The following is a 20,992-nucleotide window of genomic DNA, read 5'->3' as shown; positions in this document are numbered from 1 at the left end:
TTTATAACTTGTCAAGATGTTACAGAGGATGGATTGCATATGGAATGAATTTCCAAAGGAAATGGTGGATGTGGGTAAAATTATATGCTTTAAAAATGATTTGGAGGGGCCAGTGTTGGACTGGGGTATACAAAGTTAAAAATCACACAACACCAGGGTATAGTCCAACAGGTTTAATTGGAAGCACACTAGCTTTCGGAGCGTCGCTGCTTCATCAGGTGATAGCGGAGGGCTCGATCGTAACACAGAATTTATAGCAAACATTTAAAGTGTGATAACTGAAATTATGCATTGAAAAGACATTTGCAAAAGCACCTGAATAGGACCAGGATCTGGCAGGTGTAACTAGTTTAGTTTGGGATTATGTTCGGCATGCACTGGTTGGACAGAAGGGTCTGTTTGCATGCTGTATGACTCTATGACTCTATATGTAAAATATGTTGCTGAATGGATTGGGTTTTGTATGATTTCTTACCCCATAGACCTATGATGCTCGAACATATTATTATTTTGCAGAGTGGAAAATGCATTTTGAAAGCAACGGAACATTATTGATGAAGAAGTTGTCACATAAATTGCTGTGATTTTCCTAACTACAAACTTACCTTCAATTCTTTCTCGCTCAGAGCATTACGTCTGCGCAAATGAATTGTGTTCTCCATGGAGCTTCCAAAAACATTGAATTGAATTTGCATATTGATTTCTTCTTCCCTCTTCAGAAATGCAATGTGATATCGTGATAAACCCTCCAAGGCAATCACAGTGTCCTTCAATGAAACAAAAACTGACTTTTAGATTCATGGAATTATTTCAGCATATGAAGGGCAAACATTTTCCCTGCATACTGACCTAGACTGCAATTCAGATATCAATTTATCATACAGTTCCAATTTTACATTTCACAGGATAGTCATTGCAATGTCTTAGAAATGTTGATCATAGAAAATTGTCACGGTTTTTCAACATTATGGCAGATTTTCACCCGGCCATATTCCTCCAAACCCTTCCTATTCATATACCCATCCAAATGCCTCTTAAATGTTGCAATTGTACCAGCCTCCACCACTTCCTCTGGCAGCTCATTCCATACACGTACCACCCTTTGCGTGAAAACGTTGCCCCGTAGATCTCTTTTATATCTTTCCCCTCTCACCCTAAATCTATGCCCTCTAGTTCTGGACACCCGGGTCCCAGGGAAAAGACTTTGCCTATCTATCCTGTCTATGCCTCTCATAATTTTGTAAGCCTCTATAAGGTCACCCCTCAGCCTCCGGCGCTCCAGGGAAAACAGCCCCAGCCTGTTCAGCCACTCCCTGTAGCTCAAAAAAGATAGAGTAAAATTTGTTAAGTGTATTCAGGAAAGTTTCCTCAAGCAGTGGAGAGAGGGTCCTAATCAGGAGGGGGCAAAACTCGACCTACTCTTGGCAAACAGCGTGGGACAGGTGATAGAGGTGACAGTAGGGGAGCACTTTGGGACCAGCGACCATAGTTACGTTCATTTTAAAACAGTTATGGAGAGGGACAAAACCAGTCCACAGGTTCAAGTTCTAAATTGGGGAATAACAAATTTTGATGGAATCAGACAGGAGCTTGCAGAGTTTAATTGGAGTAGTTTATATGCAGGCAAACAGACCTCCAGAAAGTGTGAGGGCTTGAAACATGAGATAATGTGAGTTCAAGGTCTATATGTTCCTGTGAGGGTGGAAGACCAGGGGGGGGCAGGAATAGGGAACTTTGGATGACAAGAGATATTGAGGCTTTGACCAGAAAAAAGGCCTGGGTCAGATACAGGCTCATAGGATCAAGGGGTTCCCTGGAAATACATAGTTTACTGCAGGACTTTACTGAAGAAGGAAACCAAGAGGGCAAAAAGCCAGCACGAGATACTTTTTCTGAGAAGATTAGGGTGAACCCAAAGAGATTCTTTAAGTATATCAGAGGAAAAAGAATAGTTGGAGAAAGAATAGGACCCCTGAAGGACTAAATTGGGCATACATAGTTAAAAATCACACAACACCAGGTTATAGTCCAACAGGTTTAATTGGAAGCACACGAGCTTTCAGAGTGACACTCCTTCATCAGGTGATAGTGGAGGGCTCAATCCTAACACAGAATTTCTGTGCTACGTTTGAGTCCTCCACTATCACCTGATGAAGGAGCGTCACTCTGAAAGCTCGTGTGCTTCCAATTAAACCTTTTGGCCTATAACCTGGTGTTGTGTGATTTTTAACTTTGTACACCCCAGTCCAACACCGGCATCTCCAAATCATAAATTGGGCATGTATGTGTTGAACCACAGGAGATGGACGAGGTTCTCATTGACTACTTCTGTGCTCAGCGTTAAGAAAGATACAAAGATGTCAGAATTTGGGCAAGTTAGTGGTGACATCGTGGGGACAGTCCATATCACAGTAGAGGAGATGTTAGACGTATTAGGATGTATGAAGATGGATAAATCTCCTGGTCCTGACCAAATATATCTAAGAACGCTGCAAAAGGCGAGAGAAGAAATTGCGAGGGCCTTGGCTGGCATATTTGCATCATCCTTAGCCAAGGGTGAGGTGCCAGAAGACTGGGGGGTAGCAAATGCTGTGCCATTATTCAAGAAAGGCAAAGAAAAGCCTGGGAACTATTGACCAGTAAGCTTAACTTCTGTGGTCGGTAAGTAACTTAACAAGATTCTGAGGGATAAGATATTCATGCATTTGGAAAGACAGGAGTTTGATTAGGAGTAGTCAGCATGGTTTTGTGCATGGGTGAAAATGCCTCACAATTTTTTCAGAGTTCTTTGATGACGTGACCAGGAGAGTTAATGAGGGAAGGGTGGTAGACATAGTCTATATGGATTTCAGTAAGGTCTTTAACATTGCCCTTCCCCCAAGTCCCTCCTCTCTACCTTTTATCTTAGCCTGCTTGGTACACTTTCCTCATTCCTGAAGAAAGGCTTATGCCCAAAATGTAGATTCTCCTGCTCCTTGGATGCTGCCTGACCTGCTGCGCTTTTCCAGCAACACATTTTTCAGCTCTTTGACAGATAGGCTGCTCTGGAAGATTAGATCACATGGAATCCAGGGAGAGCTGGCAAATTGGATACACAATTGGCTTGACGGTAGGAAACAGAGGGTAAGAGTGAAGGATGCTTGTCGGATTGGAGGCCTGTGACTAGTGGTGCGCCTCAGGGGCCCACTGCTGTTTGTTATCTATATCAATGATTTGAATAAGAATGTACAGGGCGTGATTAATATGTTTGCAGATGACATTAAAATATACAGTACTGTGGACTTTGAGGCGTGGAAATTGCAGCAGGATTTTGATCAGCAGTGGGGGTGGGCTGAGAAATGTCAAATGGAGTTTAATATAGAAAAGTGTGAGGGTGTGAATTTTGGAAAGTCAAATCAAGGCAGGAGTTTCATGGTGAATGGTAGGGCCTTCAGGAGTGTAGTGGAACAGAGGGACATTGGAATTCAGGTGCATGGTTCTCTGAAAGTGGAGTCAGGGCAGTGAAGAAGATTTTTAGTACACCGACCTTCATCGGTCAGGGCATTGAGTATTGAAGTTATGTTGCAGATGTACAGGACATTGGTCAGGCCACAGTTGGAACATTTTGTTCAGTTTTGGTCACCTTGCTCTAAGAAGGATGTTATCAAACTGGAAAGAGTGCAGAAGACATTTACAAGAATGTTGGCAGGACTCAAGGCTCTGAGTTATGGGGAAAGGTTAGATAAGCTAGGACTGTTTGTATAGAGGATAGGGAAAAAGGGGGGGTGCTGATACAAGTGTATAAGATCCTGAAAAGCAGGGAGAAGGTGAATGCACCAAGTCTGTTGACCAGCAGAAGTAGTTGAGGCGGGTACATTAACAACATTTAAAGGCCTTTGCACAAATACATGGATAGGAAAGATATGGGCTAAGTGCAAGGAAATGGGGTTAGCGTGGATGGAACATTTTGGTTGGGCTGGGCCTGTCTCCATGCTGTAGGATTCTTAGGCTGCATGGCAACTTGCCTATTGCGCAGCGATACTCTTACACAGCTTTGAATGCTATGGCTAAAAACTAAACATGTAAGTTACACAAAAGCATCAACATACGACTTCCAATAGTAACTGGTATTTCTGGTATCTATGCTAGCCACTAGAGAGATCCTGGAGACTGGTAAGTAGCGAATGTTGTTCCTCTGTTCAAGAAGGGAAATCGAGACAATCCAGGAAATAATAGATTGGTGAGTGTTGCATCGGTGGATTGGAAGCTGTTGGAGGCAATTCTTCAGTATAGGATTTGCATTCATGTGGAAAAGCAGGCCTAATTAGGGACAGTTAGCATGGGCTTTGTGTGGGGCAGGTCATGTCTTACTAACTTGACTAATGTTTCAAGGAGGTGCCGAAGGTGATCGATGAGGGTCGAAGCAATCAATGTTATTTACATGGATTTTAGTAAGGCATTCAACGAGGTCCCTCATGGGAGACTCATTCAGAGCCAGGGAACTATAGACCAGTGAGCCTGACATTGGTGGGCAAGTTGTTGGAGGGAATTCTGAGGGACAAGATGTACATGTATTTGGAAAGACAAGGACTGATTAGGGATAATTGACATGGTGTTGTGTGTGGGGAAACATGTCTTACCAAGCTGATTGAGTTTTTTGAGGAAGTAACACAGAGGATTGATGAGGGCAGAGCAGTAGATGTGATCTATATGGACTTCAGGAAGGCGTTCGACAAGGTTCCCCATGAGAGACTGGTTAACAAAGTTACATCTCATGGAATACAGGGAGAACTAGCCATTTGGATACAGAACTGGCTCAAAGGCAGAAGACAGAGGGTGGTGCTGGAAGATTGTTTTTCAGACTGGAGGCCTGTGACCAGTGGAGTGCCCCAAGGATCGGTGCTGGGTCCTCTACTTTTCGTTATCTATAGAAATCATTTGGATGTGAGCGTAGGAGATACAGTTAGTAAATTTGCAGATGACACCAAAATTCGAGGTATAGTGAAGAAGGTTACCTCAGATTACGATGGGATCTTGACCAGATGGGCCAATGGGCTGAGAAGTGGCAGATGGAGTTTAATTTAGATAAATGTGAGGTGCTGCATTTTGGGGACGCAAATCTTAGCAGGACTTAAACACTTACTGCTAAGGTCCTAGAGAGTGTTGAAGAACAAAGAGACCTTGGGGTGTAGGTTCATGGCTCCTTGAAAATGGAGTCACAGGTAGATAGGATAGTGAAGAAGGTGTTTGGCATGCTTTCCTTTATTGGTCAGAGTACTGAGTACAGGAGTTAGGAGGTCATGTTGTGTCTGTACAGGATATTGGTGAGGCCACTTTTGGAATATTGCGTGCAGTTCTGGTCTCCTTCCTTTCAGAAGGATGTTGTGAAACTTGAAAGGTTTCAGAAAAGATTGACAAGGATGTTGCCAGGGTTGGAGGATTTGAACTATAGAGAGAGGTTGAATGGGCTAGGGCTGTTTTCCCTGGAGCACCGGAGGCTGAGCGGCGACCTTATAGAGGTTTATAAAATGATTAGGGGCATGAATAGGATAAATAGACAAGGTCTCTTCCCTGGGGTGGGGGAGTCCAGAACTAGAGGGCATTGGTTAAGAGTGAGAGGGGAAAGATATAAAAGAGACCTAAGGGACAATGTTTTCATGCAGAGGATGGTGTGTGTGTGGAATGGGTTGCCAGAGGAAGTGGTGGAGGCTGGTACAACTGCAACATTTAAAAGGCATCTGAATGGGAATATGAATAAAAAGGGTTTGGAGGGATATGGGCCGGGGTGCTGGCAGGTGGGTCTAGATTGGGTTGTGATATCTAGTTGGCAAGGACAAGTTGGACCGAAGGGTCTGTTTCGTGCTGTACATCTCTATGACTCTCTAATGTGTTTGTCATATCCTCAAAGAATTTAATAAGGTTTGTGAGTTGTGCCCATCACAAAAGCTGTGCTGACTATCACAAATCAAGTTATGGTTTTCCAAGTCATCATAAATCCTGTCTCTCAGAATCCTCTCCAATACTTTGCCCACCACAGATATATAACCGACTGGTCTATAATTTCCAGGATTGTCCCTATTCCCTTTCTTGAACAAGGGAATAATATTTGCCACCCATCAATCATCTGGTGCTACTCCAGAGGACAGTTAGGACGTAAAAATCATCATCAAAGTCACAGCAATCTCTTCTCTCACTTCCTGTAGTAACCTTGGGTATATCCCGTTTGGCCCAGGTGATTCATCTATCCTTAGGTTTTTCGAAATTTTCAGCACCTCCTCCTTCCTAACATCAACTTGTTCTAGCATACCAGCCTGAGTCATGCTGTCCACAGAAATGTCAAGGTCCTCTCAGTAGTGAATACTGAAGCAAAGTATTGATTAAGGACCTCCCCTACCTCCTCCGACTCCAAGCACCATCCCTGATTGGCCCTACCCTCACACTGGCCATCCTCTTGTGTAGAATGCCTTAGGATTTTCCTTAATTCTACTTGCGGAACGTTTCAGAGAACACCTCTGGGACACCCGGACCAACCAACCCAACCACCCCGTGGCTCAACACTTCAACTCCCCCTCTCACTCCACCAAGGACATACAGGTCCTTGGACTCCTCCATCGCCAGACCATAGCAACACGACGGTTGGAGGAAGAGCGCCTCATCTTCCGCCTAGGAACCCTCCAACCACAAGGGATGAACTCAGATTTCTCCAGTTTCCTCATTTCCCCTCCCCCCACCTTGTCTCAGTCAAATCCCTCAAACTCAGCACCGCCTTCCTAAACTGCAATCTTCTTCCTGACCTCTTCGCCCCCCACCCCACTCCGGCCTATCACCCTCACCTTGACCTCCCTCCACCTATCGCATTCCCAACGCCCCTCCCCAAGTCCCTCCTCCCTACCTTTTATCTTAGCCTGCTGGAGACACTTTCCTCATTCCTGAAGAAGGGCTGATGCCCGAAACGTCGATTCTCCTGTTCCTTGGATGCTGCCTGACCTGCTGCGCTTTTCCAGCAACACATTTTCAGCTCTAATCTCCAGCATCTGCAGCCCTCACTTTCTCCTCCTTAATTCTACCCACTAAATCTTTTGAATGCCTCCTGCTCGCTCTCCTAAGTCCATTCTTCAGTTCCTTCCTGGCTACCTTGAAACCCTCTAAAGACCTTTCTGATCCTTACTTCTTCAACCTTAAGTAAGTTTTCTTCTTCCTCTTGACTCGATGTTCCACATCCCTTGTCAACCAAGGTTCTTTCAACCTACCATCCCTTCCTTGCCTCAGTGGGACAAACCTATCCAGCGCTAATCAGTAGGTATTTTCGCAAGTTAGCCATGACAACAAAAGAGAAAATGCTGGAAAATCTCAGTAGGTCTGGCAGCATCTGTAAGGAGAGAAAAGAGCTGACGTTTCGAGTCTAACTGACCCTTTGTCAAAGCCATGACAACAACCTTGTTACTTCTGCACCTCTCCAAACTCTGCCTCCCAATCTGATCCTCCCTGTTGCTATTGTGAGGGGGTGAGGGTTCTGTAGAAAAAGGAGTTGAAAAGTTTGGCGCTGGAAAAGCACAGCAGGTCAGGCAGCATCCGAGGAGCAGGAGAATCAATGTTTTGAGCTAAGTCTTTCAACTGGAATAAGGCTGATGAAGGGCTTTTGCTCGAAGCATCGACTCTCCTGCTCCTCGGATGCTGCCTGACCTGCTGTGCTTTTCCAGCAACACTCTTCAACTCTGATCTCCAGTATCTGCAGCCCTCACTTTCACCTCATCCATTGAAAGGAGTAAACCTCTGAGCCAGAAAGTTTACTAACGCTGTTAGGAAGAACTTAAGCTATTTTGTCAGGTGCTGGTGCAGGGCAGGCTATGTGACTTCACTTTTACTGTTCGGTGTACTATAGAAAGACAGATGAGATAAGGATGCAGATTGACAGGATGAATTGCGTTGTTCTTGTATTACAGAGACAGGGTTGAGGGACGGACAGGAGTACCAACACAACATTTTGGGATCTAGGATCTTCAGGTGGGATAGAAGAAAGCATAAAAGAGGATACGGTGTCACATTATTAATGAAAGAATCAGTTCTTTGAATGAGAAGGGATGATATCTTTGAAGAGTTGTCAAATGAGGCTTTGTCCAATAGAGTTTAGAATGAAAAGGGGGCAGTGTTACTGTGAGGAATGTATTATAGGCCCCAAAACAGTCAGCAGGGAAAGGAAGAGAAGATACGTAGACAATTTACTGAATCATATTATCATAGAATTTACAGCACAGAGGGAGACCATTCCAACCACTGTGTCTGTGTGAACTGCCAAATGAGTCTCATTCTCCAGCTTTCTATCCATAGCCTTTGAAAATTGAATGTGTGAAGACACCAATAATGGTTCAGAAGGTGCAGGTTTCTTGACAAAGTATTCAGGATAGCTTTCTCTCCAAGCATGTAAATGGTCCTGCAGTACTGGACCAAATACTGGGGAACAAAGCTTGACATGTGTTTGAGGTGTGAGTGATGGCGAACACAATGTAATATGTTTAAAATTAATTATGAGAAAGGGAAAAAAAAAAGGGATTGGGAAAAATTGGATTTTGGGAAGTTCGATTTTATTCTAATTTGGGAAGATAAGTGGGTGGCACGGTGGCTAGCACTGCTGCCTCACAGCACCAGGGACTCAGGTTCAAATCCCACCTCAGGTGACTGACTGTGTGGAGTTTGTACATTCTCCCCCTGTCTGTGCGGGTTTGCTCTGGTTTCCTCCTACAGTTCAAAGATGTTGTGGGCAAAGTCTTAGAGAGAATTGTAAGGGATAGGATTTATGCACATCTGGATAAGAATGATGTGATCAAGGATAGTCAGTATGGTTTTGTGAAGGGCAGGTCGTGCCTCACAAACCTTATTGAATTCTTTGAGAAGGTGACTAAGGAGGTAGATGAGGGGAAAGCGGTAGATGTGGTATATATGGATTTTAGTAAGGCGTTTGATAAGGTCCCCCATGGTAGGCTACTGCAGAAAATACAGAGATATGGCATTGAGGGTGAGTTGGAGGTTTGGATTAGGAATTGGCTCTCTGGAAGAAGACAGAGGGTAGTAGTTGATGGCAAAGGTTCATCTTGGAGTGCCGTCACTAGCGGTGTTCCGCAAGGATCTGTTTTGGGACCATTGCTGTTTGTCATTTTTATAAATGACCTGGAGGAAGGGTTAGAAGGTTGGGTGAGCAAGTTTGCAGATGATACGAAAGTCGGAGGAGTTGTAGACAGTGAGGAAGGATATGGCAGGTTACAGCGGGATATAGAGAAGCTGCAGAGCTGGGCAGAAAGGTGGCAAATGGAGTTCAATGTAGCTAAGTGTGAAGTGATTCACTTTGGTAAGAGTAATAAAAAGATGGATTACTGGGCTAATGGTAGACTACTTGGTAGTGTGGAAGAGCAGAGGGATCTTGGTGTCCATGTACACAGATCTCTGAAAGTTGCCACCCAGGTAAATAGTGCAGTGAAGAAGGCATATGGCGTACTGGCTTTTATTGGTAGAGGAATTGAGTTCCGGAGTCCTGAGGTTATGCTGCAGTTGTATAAGACTCTGGTGCGGCCGCATCTGGAATATTGTGTGCAGTTTTGGTCGCCATACTATAGGAAGGATGTGGAGGCACTGGAACGGGTGCAGAGGAAGTTTACCAGGATGTTGCCTGGTATGGTAGGAAAATCCTATGAGGAAAGGCTGAGGCACTTGGGGTTGTTTTCATTGGAGAAAAGAAGGTTTAGGGGTGATTTGATAGAGGTGTACAAGATGATTAGGGGGTTAGATCGGGTTGACAGTGAGAACCTTTTTCCACGTATGGAGTCAGCTATTACAAGGGGGCATAGCTTTAAATTAAGGGGGGGTAGATATAGGACTGATGTTAGGGGTAGGTTCTTCACTCAGCGAGTCGTAAGTTCATGGAATGCCCTGCCAGTAGCAGTAGTGGATTCTCCCTCTTTATGGGTATTTAAGCGGGCATTGGATAGGTATATGGAGGATAGTGGGTTAGTGTAGGTTAGGTGGGCTTTGATCGGCGCAACATCGAGGGCTGAAGGGCCTGTACTGCGCTGTATTCTTCTATGTTCTATGTTCTATGTTCTATGTGCAGGTAAGGTGAATTGGCCATGCTAAATTGCCAGTAGTGTTAGGTGAAGGGGTAAGTGTAGGGGTATGGGTGGGTTGAGCTTCGGCGGGTTGGTGTGGACTTGTTGGGCCGAAGGGCCTGTTTCCACACTGTAGGCAATCTAAAAAATTTTTCAAAGTAGATAAGAAGCAGTTACTTAATCTATAGCAGAACAGCAGGAGTGTTCAAAAATTGTTGAGGACAATATAGGTCAAATATGTTCTTTTTAAGGTTAAATATAGGAACAATAAGCCAATAGCCCTGGAGGTCTATAAACGTTCAGGATCAGATTTTAAAGAAAGGAAAAGGGAGGTGTATAACAGGTATCAAAGGAGCAAATCAATGGAGTCCCAGTGAACTGTATAGATGCACAAACACCATTATCCTCGATTAGGCTAATATCACCCAGCATCAAGGCACTGCCCACCCATAAGCAGCTACGATGGGCCGGGTGTATCATCCTTTTGACTGACACGAGACCCCCCCCCAAGCAGATGCTCTATTTCCAGCTTAAAACAGCGGATGAGCCCCAGGTAGATAAAGGAAGAGCTGATAAACTCAAGAGTGGCATTCCCCTGACACCTGGGAATCACTGGCCCAAGACTGTTTAAAGCAGAAGAGGAGCATCCGGGAATATGTCAAACACATTGAGACTCGCCTTTGGAAAAAAAAGTGGAAGCCAGACAAAAACAGCGAAAGGAGCACAATGCCACATTAATTTCCCCGCCCATCCCTTCCCTCAACAACCTTCTGTAAGTGTAACAGAGCTTACAATAGCCACCAATGGACGTATCCTGAGGGTAGAGGAGAATCACCCATGTCTGTGAGGGAAAGCCAATGATGATGATGTTTTGTGCACAGGGGAAGCTTGCCAAAGCAATTAGGAGATCAAAACGAGGACATTTAACCAACATTGGTGAGCAAGATGCGAATTAGGGAGAAACCCAAAATCTTCCACAAGTGTATGAGGGAAGAGAAAAACCAGGGAAATAGTGGGACTAAGGGGCAAATCTGTGACTTGAAGCAGAGGGCATTTGTCAGTTATTAAGTAAGGACTTCACATCAGCCTTCATTCAGGAGAAGGTGGATTTGGGAAGATAGACTGTGAGGGTTCTTGAGCAGGTTTAATAGTGAGTGGGGAGGTACTAGAATTTTTAGTGCATTTAAAATTGGACAATCCCAGGTCTGGATGAGTTAGACGCTGTGGGAGATGAGGGAAGAAATCCCATTGGTCTCAATGCAGAGCTTTCAAACATCTCTAGCCACAGGGGCAGCACCAGAGGACTGGAGTACAGCTCAGATGGTTCCACTCGTCACAATGTGTGATAAAGGCAAAGCAGGGTCTTCCAGACTGGTGAGTCTCCTATCAGTGCAGGGGTAAATATTGGAGCAAGTTTGGAAGGGCAGGCTTAATTTCCAGTTAGAGAAGTGAGGTCTGATCAGCAATGCTTAGCATAGCTTTGTCGGGGGGTGGGCGGGGGTTGGGGCATGGTGGTCATGGTTCACAAAAGGCACAGTGGCTCAGTGTTTAGCACTGCTGCCTCACAGCGCCAGGGTCCCAGGTTCAATTCCTGCCTCAGGCAAATGTCCGTGTGGACTTTGCATACTCCCCCCGTGTCTGCATGGGTTTCCTCCTGGTGCTCCGGTTTCCTCCCACAATCCAAAGATGAATTGGCCGTGCTAAATTGCCCATAGTGTTAGGTGCATTAGTCAGAGGGAAATGGGTCTGGGTGGGTTACTCTTCGGAGGGTGGGTGTGGACTTGCTAGGTCAAATGGCCTGTTTCCACATCGTAGGGAATCTAATCTAAGCCTCAATGAGGTGACAGAGTGTGGAGATGAGGGTCGTGCAGTTGGTGTAGTGCATATGGATTTCAGCAAAGCCTTTGACAAGGTCCCACATGGGAAACTGATAGAGAAGGTCAAGGCTGTGGGGTCCAAGGTCATACAGCAAGTTCATCGAATCATAGAACCCCCTAGTGTGGAAACAGGCCATTTGGCCCAACAAGTCTGCACCAACCCTCCAAAGAGTATCCCATCCAGACTCATTCCCTATTACATTTACATTTCCTCTGACTCATGCACCTAAACTACACATGCCTGAACACTATGGGACAATTTAGCATGGCCAATTCACCTAACTTGTATATCTTTGGACTGTGGGATGAAACCGGAGCATCCAGAGGAAATCTGCGCAGTCACGGGGAGAGTGTGCAAACTCCACACAGATATTTGCCTGAGGCAGGAATTGAACCTGGGACCCTAGCGCTGTGAGGCAGCAGTGCTAAACACTGAGCCACTGTGTCACCCAGTTGGATCCAAAGTTACAGATTGATCAAAGGGGCAGGCCGGTGGTACATGGAATGTTAACCCTGATAAGTGTAGGTGATGCAATCGGGAAGAACAAATAGGAAGACCAATCATCTAGGAGAAGGTGAGGACCGCAGGTATTGGAGATCAGAGTCGACATTTCAAACATAAGGTCTACATCAGGAATGAAGTTCTTCCTGATGAAGACCTTACACTTGAAATGTTGATTCTCCTGCTCCTCGGATGCTGCCTGGCTGGCTGTGCTTTTCCAGCACCACACTCTTCGACGAAGAAGAAAACTCATACAGTAATTGGCAGGATATTAGGAAGGACAGAGGAACAGTATAATCTTGGGGTGCTTGTGCACAGATACCTGGACATGGCATGGCAGCTTAAAAGGACAGTTAAGAAAGCAGACGGCCGAGCAGTTGTGCAGGGCTTTGGCTCGGCCACAACTGGAGTACTGTGTGCAGTTCTCGCCTTCCCACTGTGGAGTGTGTGTGGGCGACATCCACCAGGTTGTTATCTGGGTTAAAGGATTTCAACTCTGTGGAGAGTCTGGATCAAATTTTTTAGATTAGATTACTTACAGTGTGGAAACAGGCCCTTCGGCCCAACAAGTCCACACCGCCCCGCCGAAGCGCAACCCACCCAGACCCCTACATCTACCCCTTACCTAACACTACGGGCAATTTAGCATGGCCAGGCAATTTAGCATGGCCAACTCACCTGACCTGCATATCTTTGGACTGTGGGAGGAAACCGGAGCACCCGGAGGAAACCCACGCAGACACGGGGAGAATGTGCAAACTCCACACAGTCAGTGGCCTGAGGCGGGAATTGAACCCAGGTCTCTGGCGCTGTGAGGCAGCAGTGCTAACCACTGTGCCACCATGCTGCCCTTAAAGTTGGGTTGTTTTCTTTGGAGTAGAGAAGGTTGAGTGGAGTCCTTACTGGGGTGAGGCTTCTGGATTACGAGGGGTGGAGGTAAGATAAATAGAAAGAAGCCACTCCCCCCTTAGCAAGAGGTCCATTAACAAGGGGATATATGTTTAAGGTGAAAGTCTTAGACGGAATTTCAGCAAAGAAAAGACACCTGTTATAAACATTAACAGCCATGGGAATATCTGAATGCCTGTTATAAACATTAACAGCCATGGGAGTATCTCAATGCCTGTTATAAACATTAACAGCAGTGGGAATATCTGAATGCCTGTTATAAACATTAACAGCAGTGGGAATATCTGAATGCCTGTTATAAACATTAACAGCCATGGGAGTATCTCAATGCCTGTTATAAACATTAACAGCAGTGGGAATATCTGAATGCCTGTTATAAACATTAACAGCAGTGGGAATATCTGAATGCCTGTTATAAACATTAACAGCAGTGGGAATATCTGAATGCCTGTTATTAACATTAACAGCAATGGGAATATCTGAATGCCTGTTATAAACATTAACAGCCATGGGAATATCTGAATGCCTGTTATAAACATTAACAGCCATGGGAATACCTGAATGCCTGTTATAAACATTAACAGCCATGGGAGTACCTCAATGCCTGTTATAAACATTAACAGCAGTGGGAATATCTGAATGCCTGTTATAAACATTAACAGCAGTGGGAATATCTGAATGCCTGTTATAAACATTAACAGCCATGGGAGTATCTCAATGCCTGTTATAAACATTAACAGCAGTGGGAATATCTGAATGCCTGTTATAAACATTAACAGCAGTGGGAATATCTGAATGCCTGTTATAAACATTAACAGCAGTGGGAATATCTGAATGCCTGTTATTAACATTAACAGCAATGGGAATATCTGAATGCCTGTTATAAACATTAACAGCCATGGGAATATCTGAATGCCTGTTATAAACATTAACAGCCATGGGAATACCTGAATGCCTGTTATAAACATTAACAGCCATGGGAATATCTGAATGCCTGTTATAAACATTAACAGCCATGGGAGTACCTCAATGCCTGTTATAAACATTAACAGCAGTGGGAATATCTGAATGCCTGTTATAAACATTAACAGCAATGGGAATATCTGAATGCCTGTTATTAACATTAACAGCAGTGGGAATATCTGAATGCCTGTTATTAATGTTAACAGCAGTGGGAATATCTGAATGCCTGTTATTAACGTTAACAGCAGTGGGAATACCTGAATGCCTGTTATAAACATTAACAGCAATGGGAATATCTGAATGCCTGTTATAAACATTAACAGCAATGGGAATATCTGAATGCCTGTTATAAACGTTAACAGCAGTGGGAATATCTGAATGCCTGTTATTAACGTTAACAGCAGTGGGAATACCTGAATGCCTGTTATAAACATTAACAGCAATGGGAATATCTGAATGCCTGTTATTAACATTAACAGCAATGGGAATACCTGAATGCCTGTTATTAACATTAACAGCAGTGGAATATCTGAATGCCTGTTATTAACATTAACAGCAATGGGAATATCTGAATGCCTGTCAGCAGGAAGTCAAGCATTTACCTGTGTCGATTGAAATCCCCCACCATAGTTTTGCTGCTGAGTTAGCCACCTCACAATTGGTGCTGCATAGTCAATGTCATCCCTTGACAATGCCTGAAGTAAGGCATATGCAGTGGTTTCCACGGTTAGAGCTGAAGCCTGTGCTGTTTCAACTGAATACAGCTTCTCACTCTCCAACAGTGTTTTGTCAGCTTCCCAGTAACGAACATCCGAATCTGTCATTTGGAAAAAAGGAATTAGCTGAGAATAAAGCTGATAGGACAAGGATTTTATTTTGCATTTGACCAACAGAACAATGGTTTTGCTGGTGAAGACCTCATCACTGATGTCTACAACATTTCCTGTGCTTCCAGCTCAGTGATGGGTCCTTTTGGTTGAAAAAAAGAGGCACCTTCGAATTGAAAGGATCCAGGATGAGCTTTCGGGTCCTGAAGAAGGGCTTATGCCCGAAACGTCGATTCTCCTGTTCCTTGGATGCTGCCTGACCTGCTGCGCTTTTCCAGCAACACATTTTCAGCTATGAAAACTCATGCCCAGACTTGGACATGTATCAAGCTGGGCGTGATAAAGGATAAGTAACATTTGCACCACACATGCTAAGCAGCAATCAGTTCCAACCGAAGAGAAAGTGACAATCATATCGTAACATTCAATGTCATTACCGTAACATTATCCCTACTTTTGTTTTTAAATGTGCACTTACGATTCAAACTGTATTCGGCTACGGGCCAAGTATTGGAAATGAGGATCGAATAATTGGTGCTTGTTTTTGACTGGTGCAGAATCCATGAGCTTGAGAACCAATTTCTTCTGTATTGTAGGCTACTATGATGCTCCTGCTGGAAACTGTAGCACTGGGGTGGCATGGTGGATCAATGGTTGGCACTGCAGCCTCACAGCACCACGGGCCTAGATTTGATACCAGCCTCGGGCAACTGCGTGTGTGGAGTTTGCACATTCTCCCCGCGTCTGCGTGGGTGCTTCAGTTTCCTCCCACAATCCAAAGATGTGCTGGTTCGGTGGATTGGCCGTGCTAAATTGCCCACAGTGTTAGGTGTATTGGTCAGAGGGAAATGTCGAGAAATAAGGGAATGAGTCAGGGTGGGTTACTGTTTGGAGGGTCAGTGTGGACCTGCTGGGCCGAAGGGCCTGTTTTCACACTGTAGGATTCTAAGTTCTAAGTTCCAAAATGTATTAAAGGTTAACATTGGTCTAAAACTAAACTGGAACAGTTCTATAATCAATGTGGCTGGAACCATAGATCAGAGAGAATGGGTTCTATAGCACTTAACTAGTTTTGGATTTCTCAGTCCCTGTTGACCGCGTAGAAAGTACAAGTCTGGAAGTCAACGAAATACTCTTCAATTGCCTGGATGAGTGTGACTCCCATAATGCTCATGATAATTGACAGCAATGCAGTCAAAACATCCCATTGCTCCATGCCAACTCTTACAAAACAAACAGAAATATAGGAAAACACGTAGATCATTCAGCCCTTTAAGCCTATTCCACCATTCAATGAGATTACCAACTGAACTGTGGCCTACTTCCATACGACTGTTGGTCTACAACCCTCACCAAAAAAAATCTTTGTCTCACCAAAAGAAATCACTTTCAGATTTAAAATTAACAATTGATCTATCATCAACTCCTTAAAAGCGGATGCTGGAATCTGAAACCAAAAGAGAAAATGCTGGAAAACCTCAGCAGGTCTGGCAGTATCTGTAAGGAGAGACAAGAGCTGACATTGTGAGTCTAACTGACCCTAAAAGCTAAAAAAAAAGGGAAATAGGGAGTTTTTATAGGGTGGCACGGTGGCACAGTGGTTAGTATTGCTGCCTCACAGCGCCAGAGACCTGGGTTCAATTCCCACCTCAGGTGACTGACTGTGTGGAGTTTGCATGTCCTCCCCGTGTCTGCGTGGGTTTCCTCCGGGTGCTCCGGTTTCCTCCCACAGTCCAAAGATGTGCAGGTCAGGTGAATTGGTCATGTTAAATTGCACATAGTGTTAGGTAAGGGGTAAATGTAGGGGTATGGGTGGGTTGCGCTTCGGCGGGGCGTTGTGGACTTGTTGGGCCGAAGGGCCTGTTTCCACACTGTAAGCAATCTAATCTTATACGAGGCTGAGAGAAGGTGAGTCATGGCTCCAGAAGCAAGGATAGCAATAAAGAAGTGATAATGACAGTGCATAGAGAGATGAAAGGGAGATTAGGAGATGTGAATGACCAAGGCTGAGGCCAGTGCTGTGTGACAAACTTTGTGGGGGATGGGGAGATGGGAGAAGCAGAGGCAAAATGGAAAACAGGGGAGAAGGGTAGCAAAGGTGGAAGAGGAGAGGGAAAAAGGTGATGAGAGAGTGGGGAGCAAGAGAAAGAGAGACAATCAAGAAATAAGAGGTACAGAAAAAATATATAAAAAAAATAAATGAAATAAAATTATGGAGCAGAATGAAAACAGAGGGGTCAAGATGGGATAATCATCTGAAGTTGTTGAATTCAATGTTGCGACCGGCTGTATCATCAACTGCTGTTTGTGAAAGGGAGTTACAAATATACAGTGCACCAACTCACCAAACTCCTTCCACAGTACAGTACCTTATAATCATGAAATTCCTCTCACCCAGAGAGAAATAAAGAGGAGCTCCAGAATGTGCATGTTCCCTGACAAAACGAGCACCATCCTGATGTGGAACAGTGTCACCATGACTTCATTTTCACTGAGTAAATATAATGAATCTCCCTTCTTAGCAGTTCAATCCACACAACATTCATTGTGGCTGTTCAAGGGGCAAATTTTCCTTCACCTTGTCAATAGTCATTAAGGATTGATAGTTCATGCTGGCCCAGCAAGCGACATCAATAACATTTCCATTAATTTCAAAAATTACAATGACAACATACTATTGATATTCATTGATTACAACAGTTCTCTGACTTCATCATGTCTCAAATACATTCCCCACTCCCCCCACTGATTTGATGTGCAATCATGATTACGAGAGACAAAGAACAGCCAACTAACTGACAATTAACAATTATCCTATCAATGTGAAACTGTTTGAAGATTGGATACCAGCTAACCTCTGGGATTATTCATCAGAAGGCATTTCCAACATCAATTTGAGGGATGGGTTATGGAGATCAAGTCATGGTTTCATCTGCAATTTAGGCTGTAGGTTTGATATCCAGACGTTTCATTACCTGGCTAGGTAGCATCATCAGTGGCGATCTCCAAGTGAAGCGAAGCTCTTGTCTCCTGCTTTCTATTTATATGTTTGTCCTGGATGGGGTTCCTGGGGTTTGTGATGATGTCATTTCCTGTTCGTTTTCTGAGGGGTTGATGGATGGTATCTAGGTCTATGTGTTTGTTTATGGCATTGTGGTTGGAGGGCCAGGCCTCAGGGAATTCTCTGGCATGTCTTTGCTTAGCCTGTCCCAGGATAGATGTGTTATCCCAGTCGAAGTCCTGGTTTTTTTCATCCGTGTGTCGGGCTGCAAGGGAGAGAGGGTTGTGTCTTTTTGTGGCTAGCTGGTGTTCGTGTATCCTGGTGGCTAACTTTCTTCCTGTTTGTCCTACGTAGTGTTTGTGGCAGTCCTTGCACGGAATTTTGTAGACAACATTGGTTTTGTCCATGGGTTGTACTCGGTCTTTTAAGTTTGTTAGTTTTTGTTTGAGAGTGTTGGTGGGTTTGTGTGCTACTAGGATTCCGAGGGGTCTTAGTAGTCTGGCTGTCATTTCTGAAACTTCTTTGATGTTTGGTAAGGTGGTTAGGGTTTCTGGCTGTGTTTGGTCTGCTTGTCGTGGTTTGTTCTTGAAGAATCTGCGGACTGTATTTTTTGAGTATCCGTTCTTCTTGAATACATTGTATAGGTGGTTCTCCTCTGTTTTCCAAAGTTCATTTGTGCTACAGTGTGTGTGGTGGCTCTTTGGAATAGTGTTCTGATACAGCTTCGGTTGTGTGTGTTGGGATGGTTGCTGGTGTAGTTAAGTATTTGGTCAGTGTTTGTCGCAGAACCTGAGCTACAAACCTTCATAAACCTTGCAAAAATTCTTTGTATGCTTTCTTTCAGGCCTGAAGACTTCGACAGTACTGCCCGTCCTATTACAGGCTGCTCAAAATGATGGACGTATGCAAAATGGACAATAAATGAGGCACACAGGGGAACTGAGACAAACCTTGGCCAACAGAGTCTCTGCTCAGACTCGAGGATAAACATGCTGCAGAATCCAGACAGGCTGCAGCTACAGACAGACATTTTGCCACTGTCCCATCAGCTGCAGACAACACTTGAATTTGAATAGAATGGAATTGACCTGCATGACATCCCGAGGACAATGGGAATCATCCACTTGTTTGCCAGACACAGGGGTGCCCCACACCCTTACTTGGAGAGGGCTACATGTCCCCAACACCTCCAGGAATGAATGCTTAGGGGCCATCCCGCCATCAACATGTCAGCACCTGGATGATCGAACCCTGATCGATTTATTGGTGGACATTGAGGACCCTCCAAAAGGACACAAAGACTTCTAAGTATAAGAATCACCACAACACCAACCTCAGGGGTGGTAACTCGAGACCAACCACCAAGGAGGAAAGACACCCATGGGGACATCAGGAGAAGACCAGATGATCATCGCCACCTGGATCAAGGCCAAGATCTGGTGTGAGATTAGATTAGATTCCCTACAGTGTGGAAACAGGCCCTTTGGCCCCACCAGTTCACACCAATCTTCCGAACAGTAACCCACCCAGACCCATTTCCCTCTGACTAATACAGCTAACACTATGGGCAATTTAGCATGGCCAATTCACCTGACCTGCACATCTTTGGACTGTGGGAGGAAACCGGAGCACCCGGAGGAAACCCGCACAGACACGGGGAGAACATGCAAACTCCACACAGACAGTCACCCAAGGCTGGAATTGAATCTTTACCCTGGTGCTGTGAGGCAGCAGTGCTAACCACTGAGCCACCGTACCTCCCCATTGTGGTGGTATGTAATCATCCAGAGTTCAGCTATAGCAAAAGATATTTGATTAGATTTATAGTGCAAATTGCTAGTTTGTAGAGTATTTTAGTATTATATTTGTAATTGTGTTAAGTAAATAAATATTATTATTATTAAGAGTAAACTCACGCTTTCTTTCCCAAACACACAGTGTGTGGCAGGTACAACAGAAGGATGTTATGGACTGAGGGAGGGTTAGAAGAGATTTACCAGAATCCTGCCGGGTATGGAAGGTTTGTGTTATAAAGCAAGGCTGGATCGGCTGGGACTTATCTCACTGGAGCAAAGTGCGGGTTGAGAGGTGATCATATAAAGTTTTATAAGATCATGAGGGGTACAGATAGGACTAATCTTTTACACAGAGAGCAGCTTGTGTGTGGAAGGAACTTCCTGAGGAAGTGATGGATGCTGGCAGAGTTACAATGCTTACAAGACACTTCGACAAATCTATAAATAGGAAAGGTTTGGAGGGATATGGGTCAGTTGGGACTAGTTTAGTTTGGGATTATGTTCGGCATGGACTGGTTGGACCGAAAGATTTTTCAAGCTGTATCACTGTATGACTATGACTCTGTAACATTTGCCGACAATATAATGGAAAGATTACAGTTCCATAAGGAGTACAAAAGCAGAGTGACCTTATTATTTTATATTCCACCACAGGATGAGTGAAGGTCACTCTGCATGTAGAACAGACTTCAACTTTGCATCTCAAACCTCCATGGGAACCAAACAACTTTGCATCCATCATTGTCACCTTTCTTGATAAATTGAACCACATGATCTGTTCTCCAACCCTCTGGTCCCTCCCTGTGTGACCAGAGTGGAATTAAATAATTGGATCAGGGCCCTGAGCTTTTCTCCCTCATGTTCCACAGCAGTCTTGGAAACAACTCACCTGGGGCATGAGGATTTGTTCACTTATAAACCAGCCAAAAACTTCCATTCCACATTACCCTCACAGTGCATCTTCCCAATTTATAGACTTGAATCCTCCTCTTTCAAGGGAAGATAGATCTGACATACTCATTTACTGTACCAATGCCATTC

At 44.4% G+C, this 20,992-nt stretch overlaps 1 protein-coding gene across 1 annotated transcript in view; it reads right to left on the bottom strand.

Moving 5' to 3' along the window:
- Positions 1-20,992, bottom strand: part of LOC140455522 (complement C4-A-like) — a 271,191-nt gene that overhangs the window by 57,091 nt on the left and 193,108 nt on the right. The window contains exons 29-30 of the mRNA XM_072550468.1: positions 14,930-15,144; positions 606-767 (exon numbers count right to left, since the gene is read on the bottom strand). Of these exons, the coding sequence (XP_072406569.1) occupies positions 606-767; positions 14,930-15,144 (377 nt within the window). The remainder of the gene's footprint in view (positions 1-605; positions 768-14,929; positions 15,145-20,992) is intronic.

Source organism: Chiloscyllium punctatum, chromosome 30, assembly GCF_047496795.1.
Source record: "Chiloscyllium punctatum isolate Juve2018m chromosome 30, sChiPun1.3, whole genome shotgun sequence".
In the NCBI taxonomy this organism is placed as follows: Eukaryota; Metazoa; Chordata; class Chondrichthyes; order Orectolobiformes; family Hemiscylliidae; genus Chiloscyllium; species Chiloscyllium punctatum.
Note: the sequence above shows the minus strand (reverse complement) of the source record. Positions and strands in the feature narration are given on the sequence as shown.